The 25,810-nt window shown below is 41.9% G+C and overlaps 1 protein-coding gene across 6 annotated transcripts in view; it reads left to right on the top strand.

The window, feature by feature from the left end:
- MYO16 (myosin XVI) overlaps nucleotides 1–25,810 on the top strand; it is a 513,550-nt gene that overhangs the window by 152,063 nt on the left and 335,677 nt on the right. For all 6 annotated transcript variants that reach the window (XM_037024949.2, XM_073212365.1, XM_073212366.1 and 3 more), the window contains exon 4: nucleotides 9,718–9,861. In XM_037024949.2, coding sequence (XP_036880844.2) covers nucleotides 9,718–9,861 — 144 coding nt within the window. The remainder of the gene's footprint in view (nucleotides 1–9,717; nucleotides 9,862–25,810) is intronic.

Raw genomic sequence — 25,810 nt, 5'->3', positions numbered from 1 at the left:
CCACATACACTCGTACCCTCAGTACTTCCCGTTAGCAGGTCAGCAGTTCCTTTCTTGACCTTTGCAGTGTGTCCCGAACGCCACATCTCTCTCTCCCTGGGCCACTGCCACCCTCTCCTAAACCACCCTCTCTCTGCCCAATCACCAGCTTCCTCCCTCACACTCACCTACCCAGGCCCAGCCTCGCCTACCCTGCAGTCAGTTCCCCATGCAGCAGCCAGATCAATGTTGCTTCTCTGTCAAAAGGCCCCAGAAACTTCCTTTCCCGCTCAGAGAAAAAGCCCCAAGTCCCACCCATGGCCTCATCGTGATCTGCCCCAGCCTGGCCCCCACCCCTGTGGCCTGGCTTCCTCTCCCCCGCCTGTTCCCGCTGCTCTGTTGGGGGGCCCAGAGGTTCAGACCGTTTTGACCGCTTGAAACATTGCTCCACGGAGAACCATGTGGCTCACTCCCTCTCTTGTTTGGGTTTGTGCTCAAAAGCCATCTGGCGAGGCAGCCTCCCTGGCTTGCCCTAAGAACACAGCACGCGTCACAGTCCACACACACCTCACCTTTTATCTGGCGGTTGTGTCATTCTTTACGGCACAGTTGCCACCAAGCTGATCATAAGCTCGTGCGCTTATGTTCCCTCCCTGTGGTAGGCTGCCGGCTCTGTGAGAGCCAGGACTTGGGGGTATATTCGTCAGCTGTTACCTCCGCAAAGCCCAAGGGAGTGCCTAGCACTTAATAGATGCTCAGCAGGTTTGTTAAGTAGGTAAGTTAATGTGTTAGCTACCTGATTAATTAAAACCTGACACTGATAGATATTAGGGATGCAAACATGCAAGACACGTTCTGTTCCCACACGGAGTTTAGGGTTTGAGGGGCATGGGAAAATAGACCACTGATTAAAGCAGACCCAGAAGAGGGATATGCAGATGCCAGCAAATGAGAATACGGGGCAGCTCCCTCCTCGGGGAGCAGTTCCAGGGCCCTCTCTGACCCTCTGGGTCAGACCTAATTGCCCTTTTATCCAAGATCGCCCAGCACGTGATCCTTGCTTCCATTATAGATCGTGTCATGATGGAGTGTAATGAATGGATTATGTGCCTTTTCTCTTGGTTAGACTGCATTTTTCAAGTAGCTTAGATACTTTCATGTTTTTAGCATGTGTCATATAGTAAATACTTAATACATCATGGATGAATGAATGGATGGACTGTAAGGCTATAAGGACAACTGTGGCTAAGGAGAAGTTATTTTAGGCCCAGTTAACAGTGCAAAGACTCAGAAATGGTAGAGTCGTAAGGACAAAGAAGTGAGAAGGCGGAAGTGATAAGGCGGATGGGGCCCCATCGGGCACCCCTCAGTCCAGAGTACATGCGCTACCATCGACCGTAGGTTGGAAGGGAGCCCTGCAGCTGGACTGCATGTAATCAAACCGGCTGAAGGCATGCGGGTCAGAGCTGAGCCTCCTTTTCCTGGGCTTGCTCAGTAAATAAAAACAAATGAGAAATTGCAGGTTGCCAAAGAGACAAAATTACAGGGTTTCCAAATGCCTTGGGTACTGAAAAAGGCAATTTCACTATCTGAAACGTCAAGTGAGAGATGCTCTGCTGTGCGCCCCACCTTTCGGGCGCCCCACGCTACAAGGCCTAGTGCTTTATGAGCCTGAAGCTCTAATTATGTGTTCTTGGATCGATGTCTTTGAGAGAAAGGCCGCCTCCGTGGGGCATCAGAATAAGCTATAGAAATTGCTGAGATTTCCCAGAGTTTTGTTTATTTGACTCAATTATTGTTCATTGAGTTCCTGCCTCTAAAGTGCAGATTTTTGTAGGACATTTCAGAAAAGCCACAGAACCTTTATGTTGGAGATGAATGATCCCCACTGTATCACAAGGAGATTTTTGAGAAATAGGTTTTAAAATTTTTCGTCGTAGAGAGAAATAATGACAAGTAACAATATCTGCACCCCAGGAATTTAGTCTCGTAAGGGAGATATAGGTGAACACCCACATTTACTTACTTGGAAGAAATTGTGATGTTTTGGAGTTGAAAATGGAATGACAGGCTTCACTAAAATGCGGCCCAAGTTTTATGTTACTGCCTTTAATAAATGAGCTCCTGCAAGGGCTGGCACACAATGGAGGCTGAACACACATGCTTTTTGTTCTGTCCTACGGCGGCAGATCCTAGTGAAGCTTAACTGAGATGCATCAGAAATAGGAGATAACCTTTTCTTCTGCCTAGTGAGTTTTGGTTTTAATATAAAGACAGGCGTTTAACCGAAAGTTTCTGTGAGGACTGCCCTTGCACTGTTCACCATGTAAGAACTTGCTCACCATGTAAGAACTTGTTCATTATGCTTCAGAAGATTGGAGACTGTTGAGAATTAGACTTGGGGTGGATTAATGATTGTGCATTGACCCCCCTATACAGAATTTTATTGTTGTTAACAACCATTTGTTCAATAAATATGAGAGATGCCCTCTCAAAAAAAAAAAAAAAAAAGACAGGTGTTTAAGCAGTGGAATTCCGAGTAGCTGTGAAAATATTGAACTACAACAGATATGCACACACGTCCAAGCAGCACAGTGCTATCAGCTGGTTGGAGAATAGCATGCACAGTAGTCGGGGAGGAGGAGGGTGAGACGGGGGGGAGGGGAGAGAGGGAAGGAGGAGAGGTGAGGGAGGACCAGAGAAGCTTCATATGTTTAAAATCGAGGGGAAAATACTCAGTTTTGAAAAGAAGCAGAATACTGAGACTGTAGAGGAAATGTCTAAAGAAACCCTTATTTTAAAAATGGTTTAGGTGTTGAAGAACAAAAATGGCTTATAAGGGGAAGGTGTCCAGACTCGGCCCTGCCCCCCAGTGGACCATCTGGACACTGACCACGTGCCTCCACCCTGCACTTGGTGCTTTCCCAGAAAAGAAAAGAAAAGAAGAGGAGAGGAGAGGAGAGGAGAGGAGAGGAGAGGAGAGGAGAGGCGAGGGGAGGGGAGAGGAGAGAGAAGAGAAGAGAGGGGAGGAGAGGAGAGGAGAGGAGAGGGAGGGGAGGGGAGGGGAGGGGAGGGGAGGGGAGGGGAGGGGAGGGGAGGGGAGGGGAGGGGAGGGGAGGGGAGAAGAGAAAGAAAAGGCAGCAAGGGTGCTGTCTGCCGAGCACAGAGCTGTGATGGAAGACGGGCTGCCCTCTCCAGGCGCTGTTCCTGGGGACTTCCCGGGTGGGGAGCGGGGCATCCCTGGGGGATAGTGCGGCTGGGAGCAGAGGTGACGAGGGGCGGACGGGGCAAAGGCGAGGCTGACCAGGTTGCTGGACTGACCTGCTGTCTGAGGACGAGGCTGGAAAATAGTTTTATATGGTCAGCAAACAGTGATGCCTTTAAATTTTTCCAAGGATGTCATTAAGATTTGAATTCCTGACCGGATTTGCCTTTCAAAATCCAGCTTCTCTTTGGCCTTGGGGATCTTGGCATCCCTAACCGGAAAGTCCAGGGCCAGGATTTAGATCAGGGCAGCGCCCCGCCGAATCCTGGAGGAAAGTCATGACCTTGTGCTGCCCTGTGGGTGTATTTTCATGTTGACTTTTCACGTGCATGACTTAAGGGTAAAAAGTCAACAGAACAGTGAGTTGTGACATTTCTTGGAATGCCACCAGAAACAGAAGGGAGTGAATTTTCTATTTTTAAACATACCACAATGGGACTGGCCTATCCAACAGCAAATTATAAAAAATTTCCTAGTGAGATTTTTGTATTGTTTTGTTTTATATCTCTGAAACAATGGGACCCAATTTATAAAGCATTAGAACCCCTTCATAACAGGATCCTAGTTTGGGGTGCTCCTCTGATATGGTCCCATAGCTCACAGACACCCCGTTCCCAGCTGTCTTCTGACTGCGCTGCCCCCTCGAGTGTAGGCTATTGGTTAGGGACCACATGTAGTTACCGCCCCCCTTTGGCACAGCACAGGGTGCATGACCTCAGGGAATACTTACAGAGCCGATTATGACTGTCTCACCCTCCCCATCAGTCCTTTAAAACTCAGCTCCTAGGCTCCCTTGCGGGTGTGCCCAGCCTGCAGGCTGCTAGGGACCCTCCACTGTGACACCATGGGGCTTTCTGTACAGCCTCAGTCTCCTTCAGCTGTACTGTCTGTTTCTCAAGGATAGTTACTATGTCATCAATTTTGCCAAGCACATTGCCAAGCACAGTGCCTGGACTGTTGTGTTGCCTAATAAAATCTTGGCAGTTCACAGTGAGGCCAGCCAGTGTTGCAGCTGAGCAGCAGAGTTTACAGTCAGTTAAAAGCATAACAGTTTTGTTAGGATTTAAACATTTCTGGAAATGCACCAAAGGTACCATTGAATTTCTTCAGTAATGGCCTGTTTCATAATTAGAGTCTGGTTCGATTGGCTAGAAGCTCTGTGTGTTTGGAATGAAGGTAAAATAGTAAGTATAATTCAACTCAGAGTATCTGGGCAGTTTATCTAAGAGAAGGTAAGCTGGAGTCTAAATATTTACTGTAGAGAAGAAACAGATCCTCTTTAATTTAGGATGGAGTTATGCCCTGATAATCCCAGGATGAACTGAAATTACTGTAAATCAAAAAATGCATTTAACCCACCTAACCTACTGAAGATCATAATGGAGCCTGGCCTGCCTTAAACGTGCCTAGGACAGTTCGAGGACAGTCGGGCACAGCCATCTAACGCACAGCCTGTTTTATACTGAAGTGTTGACTACCTCGTATAATTTACTGAATACTGTATTGAAAGTGAGAGCCAGAGTAGTTGTCTGGGGACAGAATGGTTGTGACTGTATCGGTGGTTGACCTCATGACCTTGTGGCTGCCCCGGGGGCTGCGGCTCACTGCCCCGCATTTTGAGAGAGGACCATACTGAAGAGCGCTAGCTCAGGACCAGATCCAAATTCAAAGGTCCAAGTACAGTTTCTGGTGAGTGTGTACTGCTTTTGTGTACAATGTGCACCACTGTAAAGTCAAAGAGTGTAAGTCATACCATTGTGTCGGGGACTGTCTGCACATGAAAAGCAAAAATGATGACAAGCATGTTCAAGGTGGCACCATCCTGAATATGATCCGTTGGTCTGGTACAGTAGCAGAGAATTGGGTGTGATTTTTCACACATCTAAGAGCTGGCTGAAAGCGATGGCCAGTGGTACTGATGGTCAATTCTCAGGACCACATGGAAGTTCCAGAGAGATGTCAAACATCTTCAAAATTCCCACAAATTAAAATTCACTTTGCCACTGATATAAATCTCTCTGTCTCTATCTTGCTCTTTGTCTCTGGTTATAGAAATGAGTTTTGAACCACCAAGAATCCACCAACATAAAGCAAGACAGTGGACGATGACTAGTCCAAGTTGTGTAAATCGTCGCCTCCCCCTCCCCCACAAGTACCCTAGAGGTCAGAGGCAGGTCTTTTGTTTGATAGCAGAGGCGTGCTTGACGCATGATACCCACTCAGTAAATGGTGTCTGCATCTCCCTGGGTGCTGCCCTAGGAACTCTGCTAGTCTCCTCGGTCCCAATCGCTTTGAAATCAGCATCGAGAGTGAAGAGGGAAGTGTGCACTGAAAATATAGAGACATCGAGAAAACTAATATTACAGTAGCTCCGACCTTTGTTTAAAAAGAAAAAAACTTGGCAAAAGATAACTTTCATGTGTGAACCAGGGAATTCAGTGTGTGAATTCAGTGTTTGTACTGAGCTTTTGATTTTCTGAGCAATAGATTGGAGGGTTGTTCAGGACATGCTTGTTAGCCAATCAGAAGAGTTAAAACACCTGACATATTCCCTATGACTAGATGTAGGGAAAAGATGGTGCATTTTAAGTTTAAAATTGTCTTTGTTCGTTATTTGGGTTCTATGGTTTTGAGGGCCTTTTTGGCTGAATCAATAATACACACTGTGTTGGGTTTGTACATTCAGAAGTGGTAGCTTTGATTAGAAACAATAAAAAATGAGTGAAAAAATACATTTCCAGAGAAGCTGTGAACTGCTGGCTAAAGTATAGAAAGTGGTAGTTGTCACCTAATGTTAGGCACCTCTGTGGGCAGCCTTTTAGGAAGGAGCTGTTCATCACGTTGCTCTCTAAGCATGTTTTCAGAGGGAGAATGGGATATTTTAATCATAGATTGGAATATTATAATTTACTATTTCAGAGTGGAGCTGTTCTTGGTGCTGGCTTGCTGGGGGGATGGGTAGCTGAAGTAAAAGGGGAGCGTAGGTCACAGGGGTTCTGAAAGGCATTTCAAGCTTTTGTACAGGGGAGCCCAGTGCTGGTAATGCCTTGTCTGCTGGTGGTGCTCAGATCATCACACAGTGCGACCGTGGTCCCTGAGCTCTGATGAAAGAGGAGAGGGACCCAGCCAGGAGGAGAGGATTGCATGTAAGGGTAGAGTGAGCCTTAGAAAGAAGCACATTAAGGTGAATGTGTAATGATCCTGAAAGAATCGATAAGCCCAGAAAATGGCCGAGGTCTCTGGGGGCCCCGTAGGAGGACAGTCCTCCCTGTCCTGGAGAAGACAGAGGAGAGACGGTGTCTGCACAGAGACAGACTGCCATTTAGGTTCTGGGGACATTTCCAGACGAGGGGAGTTTGTTTGGAATGGACTGGGTTCCAGAGGGTCAGTGGAAGGAAGAGGATCAGGTGGGCTTAAGGGACCTGCAGGCAGGTTGATTAAGACGGTCAGTGGTTCAAGGCAGGCTTCGTGTGTATGTGGGCCACCCAGTCACTTAGGGCCTGTGCGGAGGTGGCCCACGCTGAGCTTCAAGCTCACTGTCACTGCCTCGAAATTTTTATTAGTGTTTGAATAAGTGACCTCACACTTTTCATTTTGCACTTGGACTCACACGTGCGCGCGCACACATACACACGCCGATCCTGCTTGGAACTTGGAGAGGTCAAGGTGACTGAGCGGCTGGGAGAGGCAGCTCCAGGCTCCAGGTGGAAATAATTCCTGGTGTCAGAATTCTGTTGATGGTGACAGAGAGGTGGCTCAGCCATTTTCTTGGTACTATAAAGTGCCACCAGAAACTGGTTGAAGTGATGAGGAACAATCTGAATTGAGAGTGGGATTTGCTAGCTAGAAGAAAATTGTTTGTAGGGAGCTTTGGGTTTGCTATTTAACAATAATATTAAAAGAACATTGTAACAGGAATGTTCAGCCATCATAATCTTTACAGGCAAGTGCAATCGGAAGGTATTTATTGCTGTCAAATTATTACAATCCTCTGAAATGTGAATCTAACAATTGCATTGCTTCAGAGGGGCTGATATCACATTCAATACTGTATCTTATCAACTTTTTGGCAAAAGACACTGAGAAGCCAAACGTATCTTTGAATTGTGAATGTGGATTCCGAGGTGCAGGTCGAGGGTATCTTGAGGTGCAGGAGGAGGCGGTGCCATCACTGTTGATTATGCAGCCAGTTATAGAAAAGAGAGAGCAGGAAAGAAGCTACCTGCACATGAATTTCCTAAAGGAAGTTGGATCCAGGCCCCAGATTCCCAAGAGGATTCGTGGAGCTTTCATGCTCTTGGTCTCACCTGGTTGGCCACTGTGCTGGAACCTGCAGCTCCTGAGGATGGGGTGACAGTTTGCGGCCTCAGGGACTAGTGGGGGTGACTTTTTGTTATTGTTACAATTAATAGAAAGTCAAATGTGCAGAGATCGTAGTTCAAAACTGCAACTCATCCCTCAAACCTCAGCTTTGCCCTGGCCCCCCATGCTCCCATGCACCTCAATACTGATGCCTGTTCATATCCTCCCCCATGTGGAACTTACACCATGATTTTTGCATTGTCCTTATTGTACGTTCTTGACACTACCAGGTAATGGAAAAAGATAAGAATAGTCTTCAATGCTACATTATGATTGTGAACCACAATTTGTACATCTTTTTTCTTGGTCAAACACCAGTTCAGATCTTTTGCCTAATATTTGAAATCAGGCTGTCTTCTAATTACTACTTTTAATGATCACTAAATAATAGAAAAACATAAATTTACCCATGTAGTCCCCATTCCCATTACCCATGTAGCCACTCATCTGTTCAGTCATCAGTCTGTGTGAAGCTCGCCCAGAGCTCACTGATGCTCTGTTCATTTATGTACAGTCATTTTTTCTCCTGTTTCATTTTATATAATTTATGTTACTGTCTTCAAGTTCATGAATCTTCTGCTATATCTAGCCTGTTAAGCCCATTCAGTAGAGTGTTTTTCTTCTCAGCCATTGTAGTTCTCATGTCTAGGAGTTAAATGTGAGTCTTTTCAGTTACCTCCTGTGCCTTTTTAGTTCCCCCCGAGCTTTGTGAACATATGGAAATACAGTAACAATTTTAACACCCAGATTTGCTCATCCTAATTGGTGTATTACTTCTGAGCTGGTTCCCATTGATCACTTTTTCCCCTTATTGTGGGCCCTATTTTCCTCTTTTTCTGTATGTCTGGTGATTTTTTCTTAGATGCTAGACATGGTAAATTTTGCCTTGATTGACCCTGCCTTGTTTTCTTCCCAGCTGAAGTCATATTTTGTCTGTGTGGTTTTTTTTTTTTTTTAGGTGATTCAGGCAGGAATATAAATCTGGTCCCTGTTATTTCATGAATAGGTAGATGAATTAATATGACAGTTCTTCGAGGGGCTAGTTTTGATGGTACTTCTTTTTGGGAGGGAAATTTGTTTTGTGCATCCAAATCATATAAAAAGCATATATCTTTCAACCCAGAAATTTTACTGATTCAACCCAGAAATTTTACCTATTAATAGTCTTTTTTTTTTTTTTTTTACTTATTTTACTAATATGCATTTGACGTTAGTGTAGCCTATCAATGTAACTTGTAAAAGACATACAAGGATTGGATAATTTCTAAGGCCCAGTGCACAGTGAAGATGTGGGACTTCTCAAAATTATTAAAAATACAAGATGACAACAGCCTAGCACTGAACCAAGTGCAGATAGGACCCATTGAGGCTCAGGGCCCAGATTGTACACCTCTGGAGGCAGCCCTGACTTACATATAATAATATTTTTATAAAGTTTAACTATAAGTAATAATTAAAAAATAGAAAAAAGTAAGTTCCTGGAGAGTTTGATTTAGTGGAGTATGGAATATCTATAAAACATGGTATTATGAAATCATTAAAACTTAGGTTAGAAGATTCCTTAATTACAACAGTTACCTGTTACATGTTGTGGAAAGTCTCATTGTCTCAGGAAACTAGGGCAGAGACTGCCTAAGAGAATGGTTGCGAACGAATTTGGAAAGACTGTGCAGAGCCTTGCCTGTCTTGGATGCAGTGAAATGGTGAACCTCTATTCTTCTGTCAGTGATAAACTATGCTTGGTTTGAAGCAGAAAGATCAGGATCAAATCTATATTTTAGAATGATAATTCTGGTCAATGGTCCAAAGTTTTCTAATAGTCCTGTCTACAAATAAGGAGGGCCCAAGCAGTGAAATCTTTTTCCTTTGAAATATCTGCCCTTATTTTCTTATTTTTCTTTCCACTGTCTATGGACTCAGTTTCCCCTTACGTCTTTCATGTGACCCTCTACTTGTAAGTTAGTTGGGGAACATGGATCCATTCTTCTCCAGTTTAGCTCTGCCTCTCAACTTCCAAAAGTGGTATTGAAGTTTTCTATCCATGGAATTTGGAATAAATCGTGTCACGGTCTGTTATGACATTATATTTCCTTTTTTTCCCATTCTTTCAGTGTGCTCGGTATGATAACGCCTTCATTGCAGAGATCTTGATCGACAGAGGCGTCAATGTTGACCAGCAGGATGAAGACCTCTGGACGCCAATGCACGTCGCCTGTGCGTGCGACAACCCCGACATCGTCCTGCTGCTTGTGTTAGTAAGTAGCGCGATTGCTGTTGCCATTTGAAGATTTGATGACACGTAAAAGGTGTATGTTTAGTTAATATTTCATAATAGGTAATACTTTGAGAAAAATGTGTGTTATCACTCATTTGCCTGGAATTATAAGATAAAGATTAAAATTGTGGTCATATAGGCCATAAAACAAATTGTGTAGATGCCACACTCCACTCCTCTTACCTTTTTCTTAGAAATTATGACCTGATACTTTGCATATCTGTCCTAACTGAAATGGCTTGATAATTGTTGTGTTTCTTCCAGTTTGCTCTCCTAATTTTTAGCCAACTAAACATGCAATAATGAAGAGATAAGGCTGATAGTGAATCTTCTGCTTTTGTGTACATCTAGGAAAAGAATTGTCTATAGCATTTGTTCATGAAAACAAAAGCCTTAAGTATAAAAATCACTGGATTTATTTGTTGCAGTTGCTTTTGGTTATCGATTACACCTTGACATTGATCCTCACACTCCAATTATTTTGAAATTGGACTTGTGTGTGTGTTTATCTCTAACAAAGATTTGAAAAAGTTATAAAGGATTTTTAGAAAATACACTGGAATATAAGAATAAGAAACGATGAATTGCTTTTTCCCCTTTATTAAAAATCATCTAATTCCTTTCTGATTTCCTATTATGTGCCTGGCTTTTCACATCCATTATTTCACATAAAACCTCAAGATTTTACACACAAGCATATTGGAGCTCGAAGATAGGAAGCAACTTGCCATAGGCCAAAAAAGAAACTATAGATTTGAAGTCAAGATCATTGTCCAAAGTCTATTCTTTTCCACTACGCCTTGCTGCCTGCCTTAGTTTCCCATACCTGCCAGGACAAACCACCACACACTTGATGGCTGAACACGAAACCAGTTTATTCCCTCACAGTCCTGAACGCCAGAAGTCTGAGATCAGTGTCAGGTGGGCCGTGTTCCCTGTGTGGCCCTAAGGAAGAGTCCTCCCTTGCTCTGCCCTGGCTCCGCGGACCCCCTTCGGTCCCTGGTGCTTCTCACTTATGTTTCTTGGTCAGCACATTCTTCCCAGAGTCACTGTGTCTAAATATCCCTCTCTTCTTTAGTAAGCACACTGGTTATTGGATTTAGGGCCCACTTCAATGCAGTATAAGCTCATCTTACCTTGACCTGCAAAGACCTTACTTCCATTAAGGTCGTTCACAGGTATTAGGGGTTAGGACTTGAATACAGCTTTTCGGGGGACACCATTAAACCACTACACTGCCCTTGTCCCCCTTTTTAAAATCATAAGTGAAATCATTTTAGGATGTAAAACTATGATTTGATACTTCCTAAGTCTTGTAAGAGGTTTAATTTGGTCTAGTTTTCTCTAACTTGTCCCTCAAGAACATGCACACTCATTTGTTTTCGCAGTAGAAATATATGTCCGTGGAAATGCATTTGTTTCAAATCCTGAAAGAAGGCAGTTATGTTAAATTAATAAAGGAAAGACAAAGCAAATAAAATTTATTTAGCTTGAAATAGAAACATCTGGAGGACTAGTCCTCTACAGGGAAAGACATAAAAAGTACTTAACTCATTTATAAGAACAAATCTTCATTTTGTTGAAATTGAGCCTAAGAAGAACCAAAATGAGAACTGGGTGTAAGAGCTATGGGCTTTGCTTGGTAGTAGAGGAAAATGCCAAACACATCACAGAAGAAGAAAACCAAATGGCCTTTTGAGTGATACTGTAAAGCCATTTAGCTTTGACCTCCATAGAGTTTTCAGAACGCACAGAACAGAAGGATGGATGATGGAAGAAAGGGCTCGGTCCATCGCAGTTGGCGGATAGGGTTTTTGATAGTTCAGCACACAGCCACCTTGGGCAAAGTTGCTATTCTAAGTAAATGAGGAATGAGATTCAGAGCTTTCGGGTTTTTCTAACTTCTGATTTTGAAAATTTTTTCTGATTATTCAATAACTTTTCCAAGGCCCATCTCCGTTTATTTTCTCTAATTAGTTTTCATTGATTACACCAAGCCTTTGCCAAAATAGGCTGTTTCCTGTATGCAAAATGGCCATATTTATTTTCAGGAACCAATATTCATGTGGCTGTGCTTGAAAATTTTAAATCCTTCTTCCGCTTTCTCAGTGCAAATTGACAAAGACTTCACCTTGAGGTCAGTCAGGGTTTGTCAACTCCCAGTTCCACCCGCAGCTAGGGTTTCCTTCCTTCATTCTAGAATGCCTCAGTTTCTTATTTTTGATGGAACAGGCCAAGAAAATCTATCTTCTTATGGAGTCTGCACTGAGTCTGTGACTAGGCATCTCATACTATGCTTACAAGTGAATATTGCAGGCACATCAAAGCAAAAAGCTCAGTACCGTGCCCATTAATACAGTGATTTCAAGGTGCAGTAGCTGTGACTCCATGCAGATGACCCCTCTTCAGCACGGAGAGACCGTGAGCATAACTAGCATAAAACATCATAAATACTACTGGTGGACCAGAGGTAGCAACCACTTAGACTCTCCAAGAAGAAGAATGAGGCATATTTATAAGCAGAACTAAGATTAAGGTAGCCCACAGAATGAGTACCCTAGGCATTAATTTATACAAAATAGACTATAATTATAGAAATGAAGTAGATACCTAGTGGCAAATTACTTAGGTCTTCCCTGTAACTCTATATAACTGAGTTAATATATATGAGCTTTGTTCCTGTTGAGGTTAAACAGTCTCTTTCAGGGGAAATCAATAAACACTTGTACCAATCCCATCCACCAAAGTAAGTGCTTAGGAAAAGAATAGCAGTTGGTGGAAGTACCAAGCTGTTGTCCTGACTTGGCGCACACGCATGTCCTGGTCAGACTCAGTGATAGCTCCGTTATGATGCGAATTCTCTGCATTTCTTTTTTTGTGCTTTTATGTTAGCGGCCTGTTTTTAGGTACTTTCCCCCACTTGCTGCTGGAATTCAAAAGAATAGTACCTGTGTCTCTGGATCTTTCACCTCATTAGGTATATTGTGATCATTTAAAGAATAATTTACTTTTCCCTTTGTGCTCACATGATACAATTTTTGTAACTCCTATTTGTTCCCATGACAATAACTCAATCATATTAATGGCCACTTGCCTTCATAACAAACATCTCTTCTGCTTGGAATAGTTTGGTTTATACTCAATAATTCTTTATCTAGCTTGCATCAGTGGTGTTCACTAGGGAGCATCACATTAGGCATTCACTTACAATTAGCTTCCAGCACATCATAGAAGTGGCTAGCTGGTACATGCATTGCTGGTTCTTAAATTAGTGCCAGCACTTTATAGACACTCAGTGTGTACTTGCTGAATACAAAAATCAGCAAATGTGTGGAAAATGACAGGCTCATTCTTAGAAGTCAGTTTGAATTTAATATTGCCATTATTAACTCATATCTAATAAAAACTGTCTTATAATTGCATTTATCTTTTTTTTTTTTTTTTTACATTTTCTACAGTTCTTCATTATACTCAGTCTATACTTTATTTAGAAGAAGTACTTGAATCAGCACACAGAGGGTCTTAGTGTCTGGTAATATTGCCTTTCTTCCCCAGGCAGAATTGAGAAATATAAACTGGTTTCATTTCATGTATGATCACAGAGGTAAATCTGTAATTTTCAAACTATAAACATGTCTTTGGTTCTGCGGTGCCTTCTTTCTCACATCACAGAGTAATCCGACCTCATATACAAAGTGATATGTCTGCTAGTTAATGTTATTCAGTGACCTTTATTTACTAATCAACATCTTCATTCATTTAACTAGTATTATTTGATTAGTATTTATTGATTACCAGCTGTTTTTAATATAATTCCTACTCTCCAAGGAAATTGCAGTTCATTCATTCAGCACATATTTGTTGATAGCTACTATGTCCTAGGTGGGCCACAGTGAACAAAAGGACATTTTACATTGTAGAGTGTGGTAGCAGTGAACAAAAGCAAGCGATGCAAAGGTGTTGCTCAGACATTTGATCAGTGTGTTAAGCGAATCTAACTAGCCTAATGTTATAGCCAGACCAGCTGTCCACCCACAGAAATAATTCACTTTTAGGCAAGTGTTGATGAGTACATTGTCATAAAAATCTTAATTACTATGGAAATGTGCTGATAACCTCAAAAGACATTTATTGTACTTCCAGAATTAAATGCTGTTATACTTAGTTTAGTGCTGCATGGCTAATATTGTTTCTATTTTCCAAAGTTATTGATGAGTACAAGAGACTGTGTCCATTCATTCATTCAGTGCATGTTTGGGGGCTGGCTGTTCTGGAGAAAAGGGTCAGCAGTGAACCAAATTAGCAAAAGCCCCTGACTCTTGGAGCTGACGTTCTACTGAGGAACCGCAGGGAAAAGCAAATACATGAATAACATACATATCAACTGAAGAGCATTATTGTCAGGGACGAGAGGGAGGGGCTAGGCAGGACTACGGGTGGCCTCATGGAGAAGCTGACATTTGAGCTGAGAGCCACATGGAAATGTGGGCACAACATGAGCAGGGCAGAGGGGATAGTGAGTGCCAACTCTGGCAGCGTGCTTTGTCTGAGGAACAGCAAGGAGACCCGGGCAGCTCACATGGAGAGGGTAGGGGCTGGGCAGGACGTAAGCCAGGGAGGCTGTGGAGCTGCTCCAGCCCGTTGCAAGGGTGGGGGATCTGCTTTTACCCCCAGGTGAATAAGGGATCCTTGGAGGGTATTGAGCAGAGAAGGACATGATCTGACCCACAGGTAAGAAGCTCACTCAGGCTGTTCTGTTGAGAACAGACAAGAGGAAAGGAAGTGTGGGGTGCTTAGAATCTGCTGCCTTACCCAGGTGAGACGTGGTGGAGGTGGGGAGAAAACGCTGCCGTCTGGAAGGTTCGAAGGCCGAGTTGCCAGTATTTGGTGTAGGATTGGATTTAGGACTTGAGAGAAAGAGCAGGACTCACAGATGGCTTCCAGTTTTTGGCCTGAGAATGGGAGGGTTGGAATTTGTGTTTGGTGAGATGGGGAAGAAGGTTAGAATAGTGTGAGGGACATGGAATTGGGTTAAAATGAATGAAAAATATATTTGAATCGTATTTTTCAAATTGCTTTAGAAAATCATTATCTACAAAAATAATTCCATTGATTTGAGAGATAACTATGTATTATGGGTTTTTGTTAAGCAGAGATGTGTGTGTGTGTGTGTGTGTGTGTGTGTGTGTGTGTGGTGTGTGTGGCCATCATATACTGAACAATATTAGAACATTGTTATTTTAATTGAATTGCACATGTTTTATGTTTATGGACTAGGTTTAGCTACTGTGAATTAAAGGAAGATCCTGGGACAGCTCTGAATTTAAAGGAAGAGGCTACAGAAAGACCACAGGGAAGGAGATGAAGCATGTGGCAGAGTCCTTGGAGAGGTGGCAGTTAGGATTTTGTGAAATATGGGCTTCTCATGTGACTTCTTCCCAAAGTATGCAGTGTGGAAAGGGAAAAAAAGAGTAACTTTTTAGTGGAGAAACTTGATAAACATGACCTCAGCCAGGTGATCAAGGTTAAGGTCAGCAGTGATAAACCATGCTGACAGCCTGCACCGCTGACACGATGCCATGCGAATGGCCTTCCGCTGCTGTGCTCTTCTGAACACAACCCCGTGTAGTCACAGGAGAGGAATCACACAAACCCCAACATTCTACAAAGTAGCTGACCTGCGCTTACCTTTGTCTACAGAATGTCCCATTCCTAAAGCAGGACAGTAATATATAGTATTGATGGTATAGATAGATCAGAAATCTCTGCCATCTATGATTGATTTCATGAGAAAGCTAAAGTATGATTGTTTCAACATTGAACTTATTGCTTCTTACACATGCTACACCATCAAACCACACGCAGGTACTTAATACAGGGGAGGTAAGTGCCTTCATTAACGCACTGATGTCCCTGCTAATGGGTCAGTACTTTGACAGCCTGACTTGTGGTTAGAGTTGTCATTTCAACTCCAACTCAATAAGTGAGTAGTCTGAGTGCAGACTACTCACTTATTTTGGGGGATCCCATAAATATCAAACCAGAACAGTGCATATTTGTGCTTGGTGCTTTGAGTAGTATCTTTGTCTTATGATTCTTGATACCCTTATTTCTTGTTCAATATTATCTCTATTATAACAGCCAGATTTGGATATTATAATATTAATAGAAATGTGATGTTAGGTAATTTATATGTTAGCTATTTATGACTTTCAATTAAGATATTATGAGATATATACTTTATTTTTTATAATTTAATTGAGAAAGCTCATGTCAGGGCTCGCCTAATGAAAATCACTCTCTGACAGGTTTTGTAGGCAATGTTCTCTTAATGAAAAAAAAGAGTAACATCTAAGTCTACTGAAGATTTTCTACTTTAAGAGATGCATAACTTGTAGATATTTTAACAGAATTTCAGAATTCCGTGTTAAAGGGTGAATATTGCTTTTATGTAGAGGTGGAGTGACTGTTTCTTAAAATACACCCACTATTTCCCTGTTTTTATTATGGTTGCCATGTTTTTGATATTTTGTCTGGTGGGCACACAGTGCTGTGTACCAGTTAAATCATTGGCAAGTGAAGACTCAGGAGACATGCAGGGATTTCTGGGAACTGAGAAGGAGAATGAGGAGAGTCAAGTGACAGAAACAGTGGGGCAAGGTGTGGTAAAACTAGACACACGTGAGTTAAATCCAGTATGACTACCCGCGGGTATGACTACCCTCGGGTATGACTACCCGCGGGTATGACTACCCTCGGCCCTGGAAAGATGACTTACTCGGGCGCGATCTCGCAGACCAAAGTGCTCCTCCTCCTTTTGTGAGAATTGAAGACTTTCAGTAAATGCTTTGGGTTAACACTTTAAAGACTCTCAGTCAGGGGGAAATGAATAAAGAATATATCTAGTAAAATATAAGGCCATTTTTTTTTTACCTCAGCAAGTAAAAAAAAAAAAAAGCCAAGCCAAAATGATGCCCTAGAAAATCCAGTCACCATTAAGGACTTTCGGTCAGGTAGGAAGTACAAATGGAATAAACCTGTAAGTTTAATTTCTAAATGTAACAGAGGCAAGTGAGGCATTTGATGGCAGTGTCCATGTGACTCTAGGTTGACAGCTGAAATACGCCACAGGGCAGACAGGCTGCAAGGGCAGGCACACCGTCAGGCGCACAGCTCTCTCCCGGGTCTGTTAGCAAAGGTCACACCTTAGTGTGGGTTTTCCGCGCTGGACTGGTTCTCAGATTTGCCAACGCGTCTGGATTTAGAATTGCTTCATTAGTTCTGACACTTAGCTGTCCTGCTGACCTCATCCATGGGGACACAGTTTTCACCTGCCCTGTTGAATGAGGTGACACCTGACCCTAATGATGGGACTGCCCACATTTACACAGCCAGTGAAGCTTCGTGCCGTAAGTCCCCGGGGTTTGTGTCCTTCCGGAGTCACGTCTGTCCCTGTCTGTTCCATGTCTCTGTCACCGCTGTTCCTCATGCTGGCTGGTGCCAGTGGGGATTATTTTGTGAACTGGGCACCTGGGAGGTAACTTCTTTGTCTTACACTTTCTATGCCACTTCCTCATGTGAGAACTGCAGTTATTAGAGTGCTAAAGGAGACCTTACAAACATGGAAAAGAATTATGGGATTTCAGAGTTTGGCAGGCATCTTGTCCCGTGATCTCATCTGGAGAGTCATTTGAACCACCCGGGTCTGAGAGCGGCCAGGGTCTGGGCGTGCAGAGCTCCCCAGCAGAGCACCATGATGAACCCATTCAGTAGCAGACTAACTTTTAGACTATTGAACCTTTTTCCCATGGTTTTTTATAGTCATTAGTCTCTGAATTAATGTAAATTCAATTATGTTTTAGAACAAGGAACTGTTGCTCAATAAGTTGTAAGCCATGAATCTTTTTTCATACTCAGGATAAAGTGGAAACAGTATTTTAAAAAAATATCTCTGATTAACTTACGATGTGAATTCATTCATTCATTCAACATGTCCTTTACTGAGGGTCTGCCATGTGTAGGCACTATGCCTGCTCCTGAGAATATACCATCAGCCAGAAAAACAGCGACTCTGCTGTCCATTTTGATACTCTTGTGTAGTGGAAAAGGTAAAACAATGAACAGAAACATGAGTTCATTTCTTAGTGTATAATCACTAATATATTTACATAAATAGTTTTATGCATGCTGGGCATCAGATTGTAGCTTCCAGAGAAGGCTGTCATGGGGGTGCAAACACAAGGGTGCCCTGGTCTGTGAGGGGCTGGCCGCCCTGCAGCAAGCCTGAAGGGGCGCATGGCAGGAGGTGCTCCCTCTGGGGACTTGACATAATCCTGGGATGTGACTGTAGGTTTGAGGTGGTGGCGATGGGAATGAAGAAAATATTGATGCTTTATTTGGAAGGTGAAATCAATAGTATTGTTGACTTTTTTTATGTAGAAGTTAAAGAAGGGGCTGGAGTTTAAAAACGATGCCAAGCTTTCTGATTTTGGGAAATTGGAAGGGATGGTACAATTGACCAAGAAAGCCAACACCAGTGGAGAATCTTTTTATGTGGGAGGGCCATGCATGTTCTTTTTGATCATATTAAGGTCAGGACCCATGGAAGACATCCACCTAGGAAGTCTAGGAAACCTCCAGTCTTGGAACTCACAGGAGGGAAACATTTGCACGCCTACGGTAACACAAGCCCTTGGGTAACTTAGACCAACCCATGAAAATGTGAAGTATGAAAAAAGAAAGAACATTTAAAAGAGGGTCCAAAGTAAACCAATTAAAAGACTGTTAGAGAAACAGGAGGCTGCAAAGAAGCCCAAGGAAGAGAAACCAGATTTAGAAGGCAAACCAGAAGCCTGTACTGCCATCAAAGTCAGGGGAGCAAATGCCTGGACAGTTTCCTGTGGTAACAGGAGAACTATCATTAATTGGAGAAGCGAGTCATTCAAATATGGAAAAGGCAGCTCCCAGAAGGTTGTACACTGCATCCCTAGCTCAAATATTAGGACATACTAAAATTTGTGTGTATTTTCCCTTCATCTGTATATAAATATTACAGTGTGGGACATTAATACTGTAAGAAAATATTCTAGACTAAAGAAAGAAAAAGCAAGGTGCTGGTACCATAAGCCACTAGACACAAATCACACATGAAGGCCTTAGCAAAAGGTTTTAAGGGATAGAAAGTATCAATTCAGTTTGTTGGTAAGCATACGGAGAAAAGGCTGTACTTTCTCAGGGTACATAGGGTGTGTTCAGACTAGCAAAATATGCTTGTTAAAAGCAGAGTAAATAGGCTCTGGTAGTGGATAATAATTAAATGAATGAATAATGAAGTGGGAGGCTGCTGTTTCTTTTCAAGCAACATTTAGTCAATAAATACTAACTAAGTACCTATGTGTGGGTCACACAAAACCATAACATAAGGGGAAATGAGTGGCTCTGTAGGGAGTGTGATATAAGGATCTTGCACAGTGTCTTGAATTAGGTTAATTTACCCTAACCATACAGGGTCTTTACTAGCGTGGGGCCCATGATTTCTGCCTCAGTTTTTTATCAGAAACAGTTATTCAGTAGGCTTGCTTACGAAATTGTATCTTTTAATTGGATTGTTGACCTTTAATTTTATCCTGGCCATTCATTGATTCAAATGCTACTCAAGTTAGCTCATCAGATAATCGTTAATTGGTCTAAAGTTTTACTCCTTACCTTTGACCTTAGTAGATTTGAAGCTTGCCACGGACCCAAGAGACTAGTCATGTGTTTTCAACCTGTTTCATAGTTTTGTCCATTTTGTTTATTCTGAAAAATATTTTTCTCAGTATAAATATCACACGTTTATTGTAGACAACACCCACAAATGGACAGAAGAAAATAAAAGATCACTAATAACTCCGTCACATAATCACTGAATATGTTTTGATCTATTAATCTCCCCCCCTTCCCTCTTCCCCATGTGTGTAAATTCGTACAGGATTTATCTGATGCCATACATACATCGTGGCAGCCTGTCTTTTCATACACGTTGTCTATACTTCGCCAGGCCTTACTTACACTTTCCTTCTACAACATGGTTTTTATGATAGTAGTTGCATCATATAAATGTCCTTAATGAAGTATTCTCCTATTTTAGATATTTTATACAAGTTTCACTTCTTTTTCTATTTTTATGATAGTGTTGTTATAATTGTTTCATGATTATGGTAATAAAATGGCATACATATTTTTATGAGTGCCATTCCTTTTATCCATTTAGATTTTTATCTGTCACAGACACCCGTATTTTACAAAGCCAGATAGGTTCACAAGGTTTGTTGGAAGCCTTATAAACCTCAGCCATTCCCTTTACCCTTCCTTTGGATTTTTTTCCCAGACACACCCAGTCTCCTCTCTTTCAGACGGCCCCCCTGCCTTCTGTATTCCTTCATGTTGAAGAACTGTGTTTGTGTTGCTCCTCCTTGACTTACGTCTTCACTCTGGAAGATTCTGGAAGATGGGAGGTGGCTCTTTGTTCACAAGGTCCAGCCCCATAGACCCACATGCGACCATGGGCCCGTCCACTCCTCACCATTGGGTCAAACTTCTGTCACACTGACATGAAGAGATTTCTGTAGTAGGACAAAGTCACACCCTAGTCACGTGGAATTTTATGATTACCTTTTCTTTCTTGCACATTTCGTTTTCCTGACATGGTTTGTTACTTACCATTGCAGTGGTGGTACACATAAATATTTTTGTGCTCCCCAAGTAATAATTATTTACTGGTCTCAGGATGTTTATAGGGGGAGCTGTAAAAATGTGTTCCTATATAATTTCAACTGTTGTAAAATTGTAAATGGTTGTAATACAGGTTTTAAATTTTTTATTGCCATAAAAATTCATAAACATTAAAATCTCAAAGCACATCTTAATAATAATGATTTAATAAATAGTTCTGTAATGAATAAATGGATTCCCCAACAGTATTGCTTCCTACATCATATGCTAAACATCTAGAACCAAAGGAAAGTTAAGTGCTTGAAATCTTCTCTGTGTAAACAGTGGAAACCTACGGGAGAGTCTATGTCTGAGATCAGAGATGATTCCTCTGCTCCATTTCCCTAAGTTTGCATGATCCTGGGCCGGTAGAAGCTCGGCAGTCCTGTGGTTGGTCTGACTCAAGTACAAGAGGGGTGGCCTAAGATGATGGGTTCTTAGCCCTGTTCACTGGTGCTCATCAGGGGTTCTTCAGTGTTACAGGCTTCTGCTGGGGCACCCCCTACCTGACACCCTTCTCCCTTACTGCCACAGGGCTTTCAACTGTTAAGTCTCAGTTGAACTTTGGGGAAAGAGGTCACAATTCAATGGTTTGAGGTAGCGAGTTTGAAGAATTTCTTCACCCATTCCTTTTGCTGAAGTGAGTTTTGAAATGAGAGGTTGCTTTCTGAATGTACCTTGTAAAATTGCATCCCTGCCAATTGTCCAATTAACAGTAGTAAAGAGTGTGAAATGGTACAGGGTAGAGAGTGCCAATGCCTCACAAGGACACAGACAACTGTTATTCTCACTGCATTTGGCTGCCCTTGGAAGTCATTATCTTCAACGACTTTAGGTTTCATATTTGGGAACTTCTATGGGTTTGCCTGTCTTTTTATAAAAACACTTTGCGTCTTTGTTCTCATTCATCTGAAAGCATAGCAGTTCTCTGGAGTTTGTCCTTGAAGATACAGGACAGAGTTCTGAAAAACTCTTCTTTTAAATTCTCCTATAATTGCTTGTAAGTGGCAGAGAAAGCTTGGTAGTGCTTTCCTGGGTCACTGGCTAGAAGACAGACTTTCAAAAACCTAAGTATAAAGTTACCTGGAAATAAGTGAAGTTGACACATTTGTATTTTTCAGTCTTTCTCAGAGCTACCTGCAAGTTTCCACTCTTTCATAAATGTGTTCTGTTACATCTGAGTTATTTTAAGAAACAGATTTTTCAGAGGGTTCCTTTATACATGGCAGGGCATGTTGCATTTTTAGTAACAGTAACAATAGAAGGCATTCTGTTACTTGTTCGGCTTTGCTACAAATATTGCACTTGAAACTTTTGACACTGCTGGGCCTGCATATTCTGGGAATGACATTTTATAAGTATTTCTTGCCTTTGAAATTATCTCATTTTCTCACTGCTGCTTTGTTGAATATATTGTATGGTAACAGTGAGGTGAGGATGGGAAGTAAACAGACCAAATCTATCGTATTTCAAGGGGCTCTGGTGAATTTCCCTCCCCTTTTCTCTTCCCAGCTATGTCATTCTGCACCATGCTTTTCAGGACTTGAATTCTTAAACCAAGCCAACACCTGTGCTTGCAGAGAAGGATGGGTGATTTAATATAGCTCCTGGCTGTCTTTGCAAATCATGTTTAATAAGATATTCTTTCTCTTTCCAGTGGCTATTATTAGTAAGGCTACAATGTACTGAGTGCCTTCTGTATGTCAAGCTCTGGGCTAGGGCCTGCACAGGCTTACACAGAAGATAACTGCCATATATACATTAAATGTTCACAGTGGCTCCACTTTGCAAACCGAAGGGCCCACTCACATGACCAGTGAGCAGGAACTTCCCACTCAGAGAGTGGCTTCCCTGGTACCAAGCCTTATCTCATGCTCAGCAAGCTCCCCTTCCCCCTCTCCCTCGTTGCCTGCCACCTCTGACTCGAGCACCCTCTTGTCCTTTGGGTCTGCATTTTGCAACTGAGTTCTAATATTCCATTTAACATTTTCTAGTAGTTTCACCAAACTTTCTATCTTGATGAATGCAAGATAGTGGAAATACATAATTAAATTTTTATAGACTTCATCTATATAAGAAATTCCATTTAGACTTTTTGTTGTTCTCTAATATGTGTTTCTTTCTTTTGAATGTCATTTCTTATAGAATATCAACTTTTATTGCTTAATTAATATGAATAGTTCAACAGTGAATAGTATTGCTTTTTCCAAACACAGGGTATTTTTGGTCAAATGAATTTGGAAAACTTGGGGACAATCTTTAACTGGTGTCTTCAGTGTAGGGCTTCTCAGAGATTTGAATAAGCTAATGTACCCCAAAAGTTTAAAGGTATGGATACAGTATAAAATATTTCCCAATATATTTTTTAAGCAAATTTAAAAAAGATAATTTATGTAATGTAGTTGATGATTATATTTGAGGAAAACAATGAAAACCAAGCTAAGTCGTACTAACCATTTATGGTTTATCACGCTTAGCACTTAACAATCCAAATAGATTGGTTTTTAGAATCTTTGCTCTCTCCTCCAAAGACAGCTATAAGTTACATGTACTTCGGAATATTAACAAAAAATGCAATTTTTAAATAGCTAAAGCAGTTGAAAAAATTTAGACAAGGAATACAAATGGCCACAAACATGTTAAGAAATAGCTTTTCCTAGAATTAAAACTGTTAATTTAAAAAAAGTTTTAATTTTGCAATATATGTATCAGATCATCACATTGTATGCCCTAAACTTATATAGTACTGTATGTCAATATATGTTTCTATAATACTGGGGAAAAGAAGAAATTCAAATAATGGAGCTCAAATATTAAATAAGACTTGCAGAGTCTGTATTCATTTGTATTTGACTGTCTATATTTTATTTTATTCCAAGAGTCAGCAAACTGTGTTCCATGGCCAAATCTAGCCCACTGGCTGTATTTTTACAGATGGTATGCTAAAATTTTACATTTTAAAATGATTGAAAATATCAAAAGAAGTGCAATATTTTGTGACATGTAAAAATGATGTGAAATTCAAATTTAGTGTTCATAATTAAAGTTTTATAAAAACTTATAACAAAACAAATTTCTAATATTTCAAATTGTCAGTGATAAAATATATATGTAAATATGTTCAATTTCACAGTATTGATCATTCATTCATTTATTCACTTACAGTTATTTCCTACACATATATAGCACAGGAGACACTGTATTAGATTCTAGAGATAGAGCAATACTGAAATATTTTCTCTAATGCAATTTAAACTGTAGTGCGGTATAGTGTCAATAAGTAAATGTGTGTGTAAGACATTGGGTCATGATCTTCACTGTGAAAAAATCAGAAGAGAGAAAGGGAACATAAAGTGCTGAAGTTTGGAGTTTGGGGACTTTTTAGGTAAGCAATTCTTGGAACAAGGCTTAACTAAAGGAACAGCCATTTCAGGATGCCCAAGGGGCTTATCCCAGGCGGTTGGACCAGCAGGTAAGGAGTCAGTGGGAGCTGGGTGCGGTGAGGGACAGCTGCAGGAGCTTCCACGTGGGAGGAGAGTGAGCTAGAGGCTGGTGGCAGTGGTGAGGTGGGGAAGGAGTGGGGTCCAGATGACCTGAGTCCTAGGGAGTCTTGGGGAGGAGTTGGGGTGATCTCTGGTGCCACAGAACAATCCCAAGTATCCGTAACAGCTCGCAAATGCTAACAGGATGCTCGCTGACCTGAGACGATGGCTTGCGTGTGTGCTCTGCTTTCATGTGAAATAACCTTCACTTCATCCTGCTTGCACATGAATACAAAATTGTCTTCTAGGAAAAAGACAGACACCCTCTAACATTGAAAAGCACAGCCACCCTCTCACAGAAAGTTTCTGTTTTTTTCTTATCATCTTAGATGCCAGTATGTTTATATTCAAACGGCCGTGGTATTGCAGGACTTTGTAACTAGTCTGTTCTCACTGAAGAGTCACCCAAACTCTCAGCTTCCTGACAGTCCAGGGGCACAGTTCCAGGGTGCCTCGATGAGTCTCCTCTGAACCAGTTATTACTAGAATGGATTAATGCTGAGTTCTACCTTGATCACTCCCTCAGCAACTCTCATTTAAGAGATTTAAGCAAAAAATGAGTAAGAGAGAGAATGAGGGTGAGAATGAACTGGTGGATTGGGGTGAAGGGTAGAGTACTAGGTTCCTGCAAAGAATTATAAGCTGGGTGGCTTAGAGCAACAGAAATGTGTTCTCGCTCAGTTCTGGAGGCCAGAAGGCCAAGATGGCAGTAGGGGCTGGGCTCCGCCCCCTCCAGGGGCTCTCAGAGGATCCCTCCTGTCTCTGCAGGCTACTGGTGGCCCTGGGTGCTCCTGGCTTATGGCAGAGTCCCCCAGTCTTTGCCTCCGTCCTCACAGGGTGTCCCCGCTCTGTGTCGTGTGTCCCCAAATGTCCCTCTTCTTGTAAGGATACCGGTCAGATTGGTTACTGTAGCATGACCTCATGGAAACTGAGCTAATGTCATCTGCAGTAATCCCATTTCCAAACAAGGTCACATACACATGTACTAGACTTACTAGGACTTAAGTATTTCTCTTTGGTGGGGGGTACAATCAACCTATAACACTGACAAGTATATTCATTGACATTAAACTATGACATGAGACAAAGCAATAAAATATGTATTTACAGGAACTGTGCACTCATTCGTTCATAGGCCATCTGATGTGCAATGAGTAGGGCTCCTGTTTGGGGGGACTGATGAACTTGAGTTCCGTTTCCAATACTCCAGGAACACCATTTAGGACCAGCTGGAGGAGGGGTGGCCTTCCAGTTTGAATGAAGAGAGAGGAAGTGCCCTCTGGGCTCCCAGTCCTCAACTGCAGGAAGTATGTGAGGAGCTTGATTTTGCATGTGTAGCATTGCCTGCTTGCATTTTCCCAGTGAAATCCAGTTCATGATGGGATTGATCGATTTCCCTGATGCCAAACTGAAGGACCAGCCTCATGGTCTGTATTGTACCAGGATAATGTTATTGAGTTGTTCCAAATAATGCAAGGTTTTCTTATTATGGAATTTCTTCTTTCAGTGAGACAATGCACAGTAACTACTGTCAGTGTAAGAAACTTGATATCTCTGGTGATTAGATGTAGGAATGTAAAACTAGGAAGATATTTCTCACACAAACACACATACACACATGCACACCCTTAAGGC

This window comes from Manis javanica, chromosome 9 (genome assembly GCF_040802235.1).
Source record: "Manis javanica isolate MJ-LG chromosome 9, MJ_LKY, whole genome shotgun sequence".
Classification (NCBI taxonomy): domain Eukaryota; kingdom Metazoa; phylum Chordata; class Mammalia; order Pholidota; family Manidae; genus Manis; species Manis javanica.
Note: the sequence above shows the minus strand (reverse complement) of the source record. Positions and strands in the feature narration are given on the sequence as shown.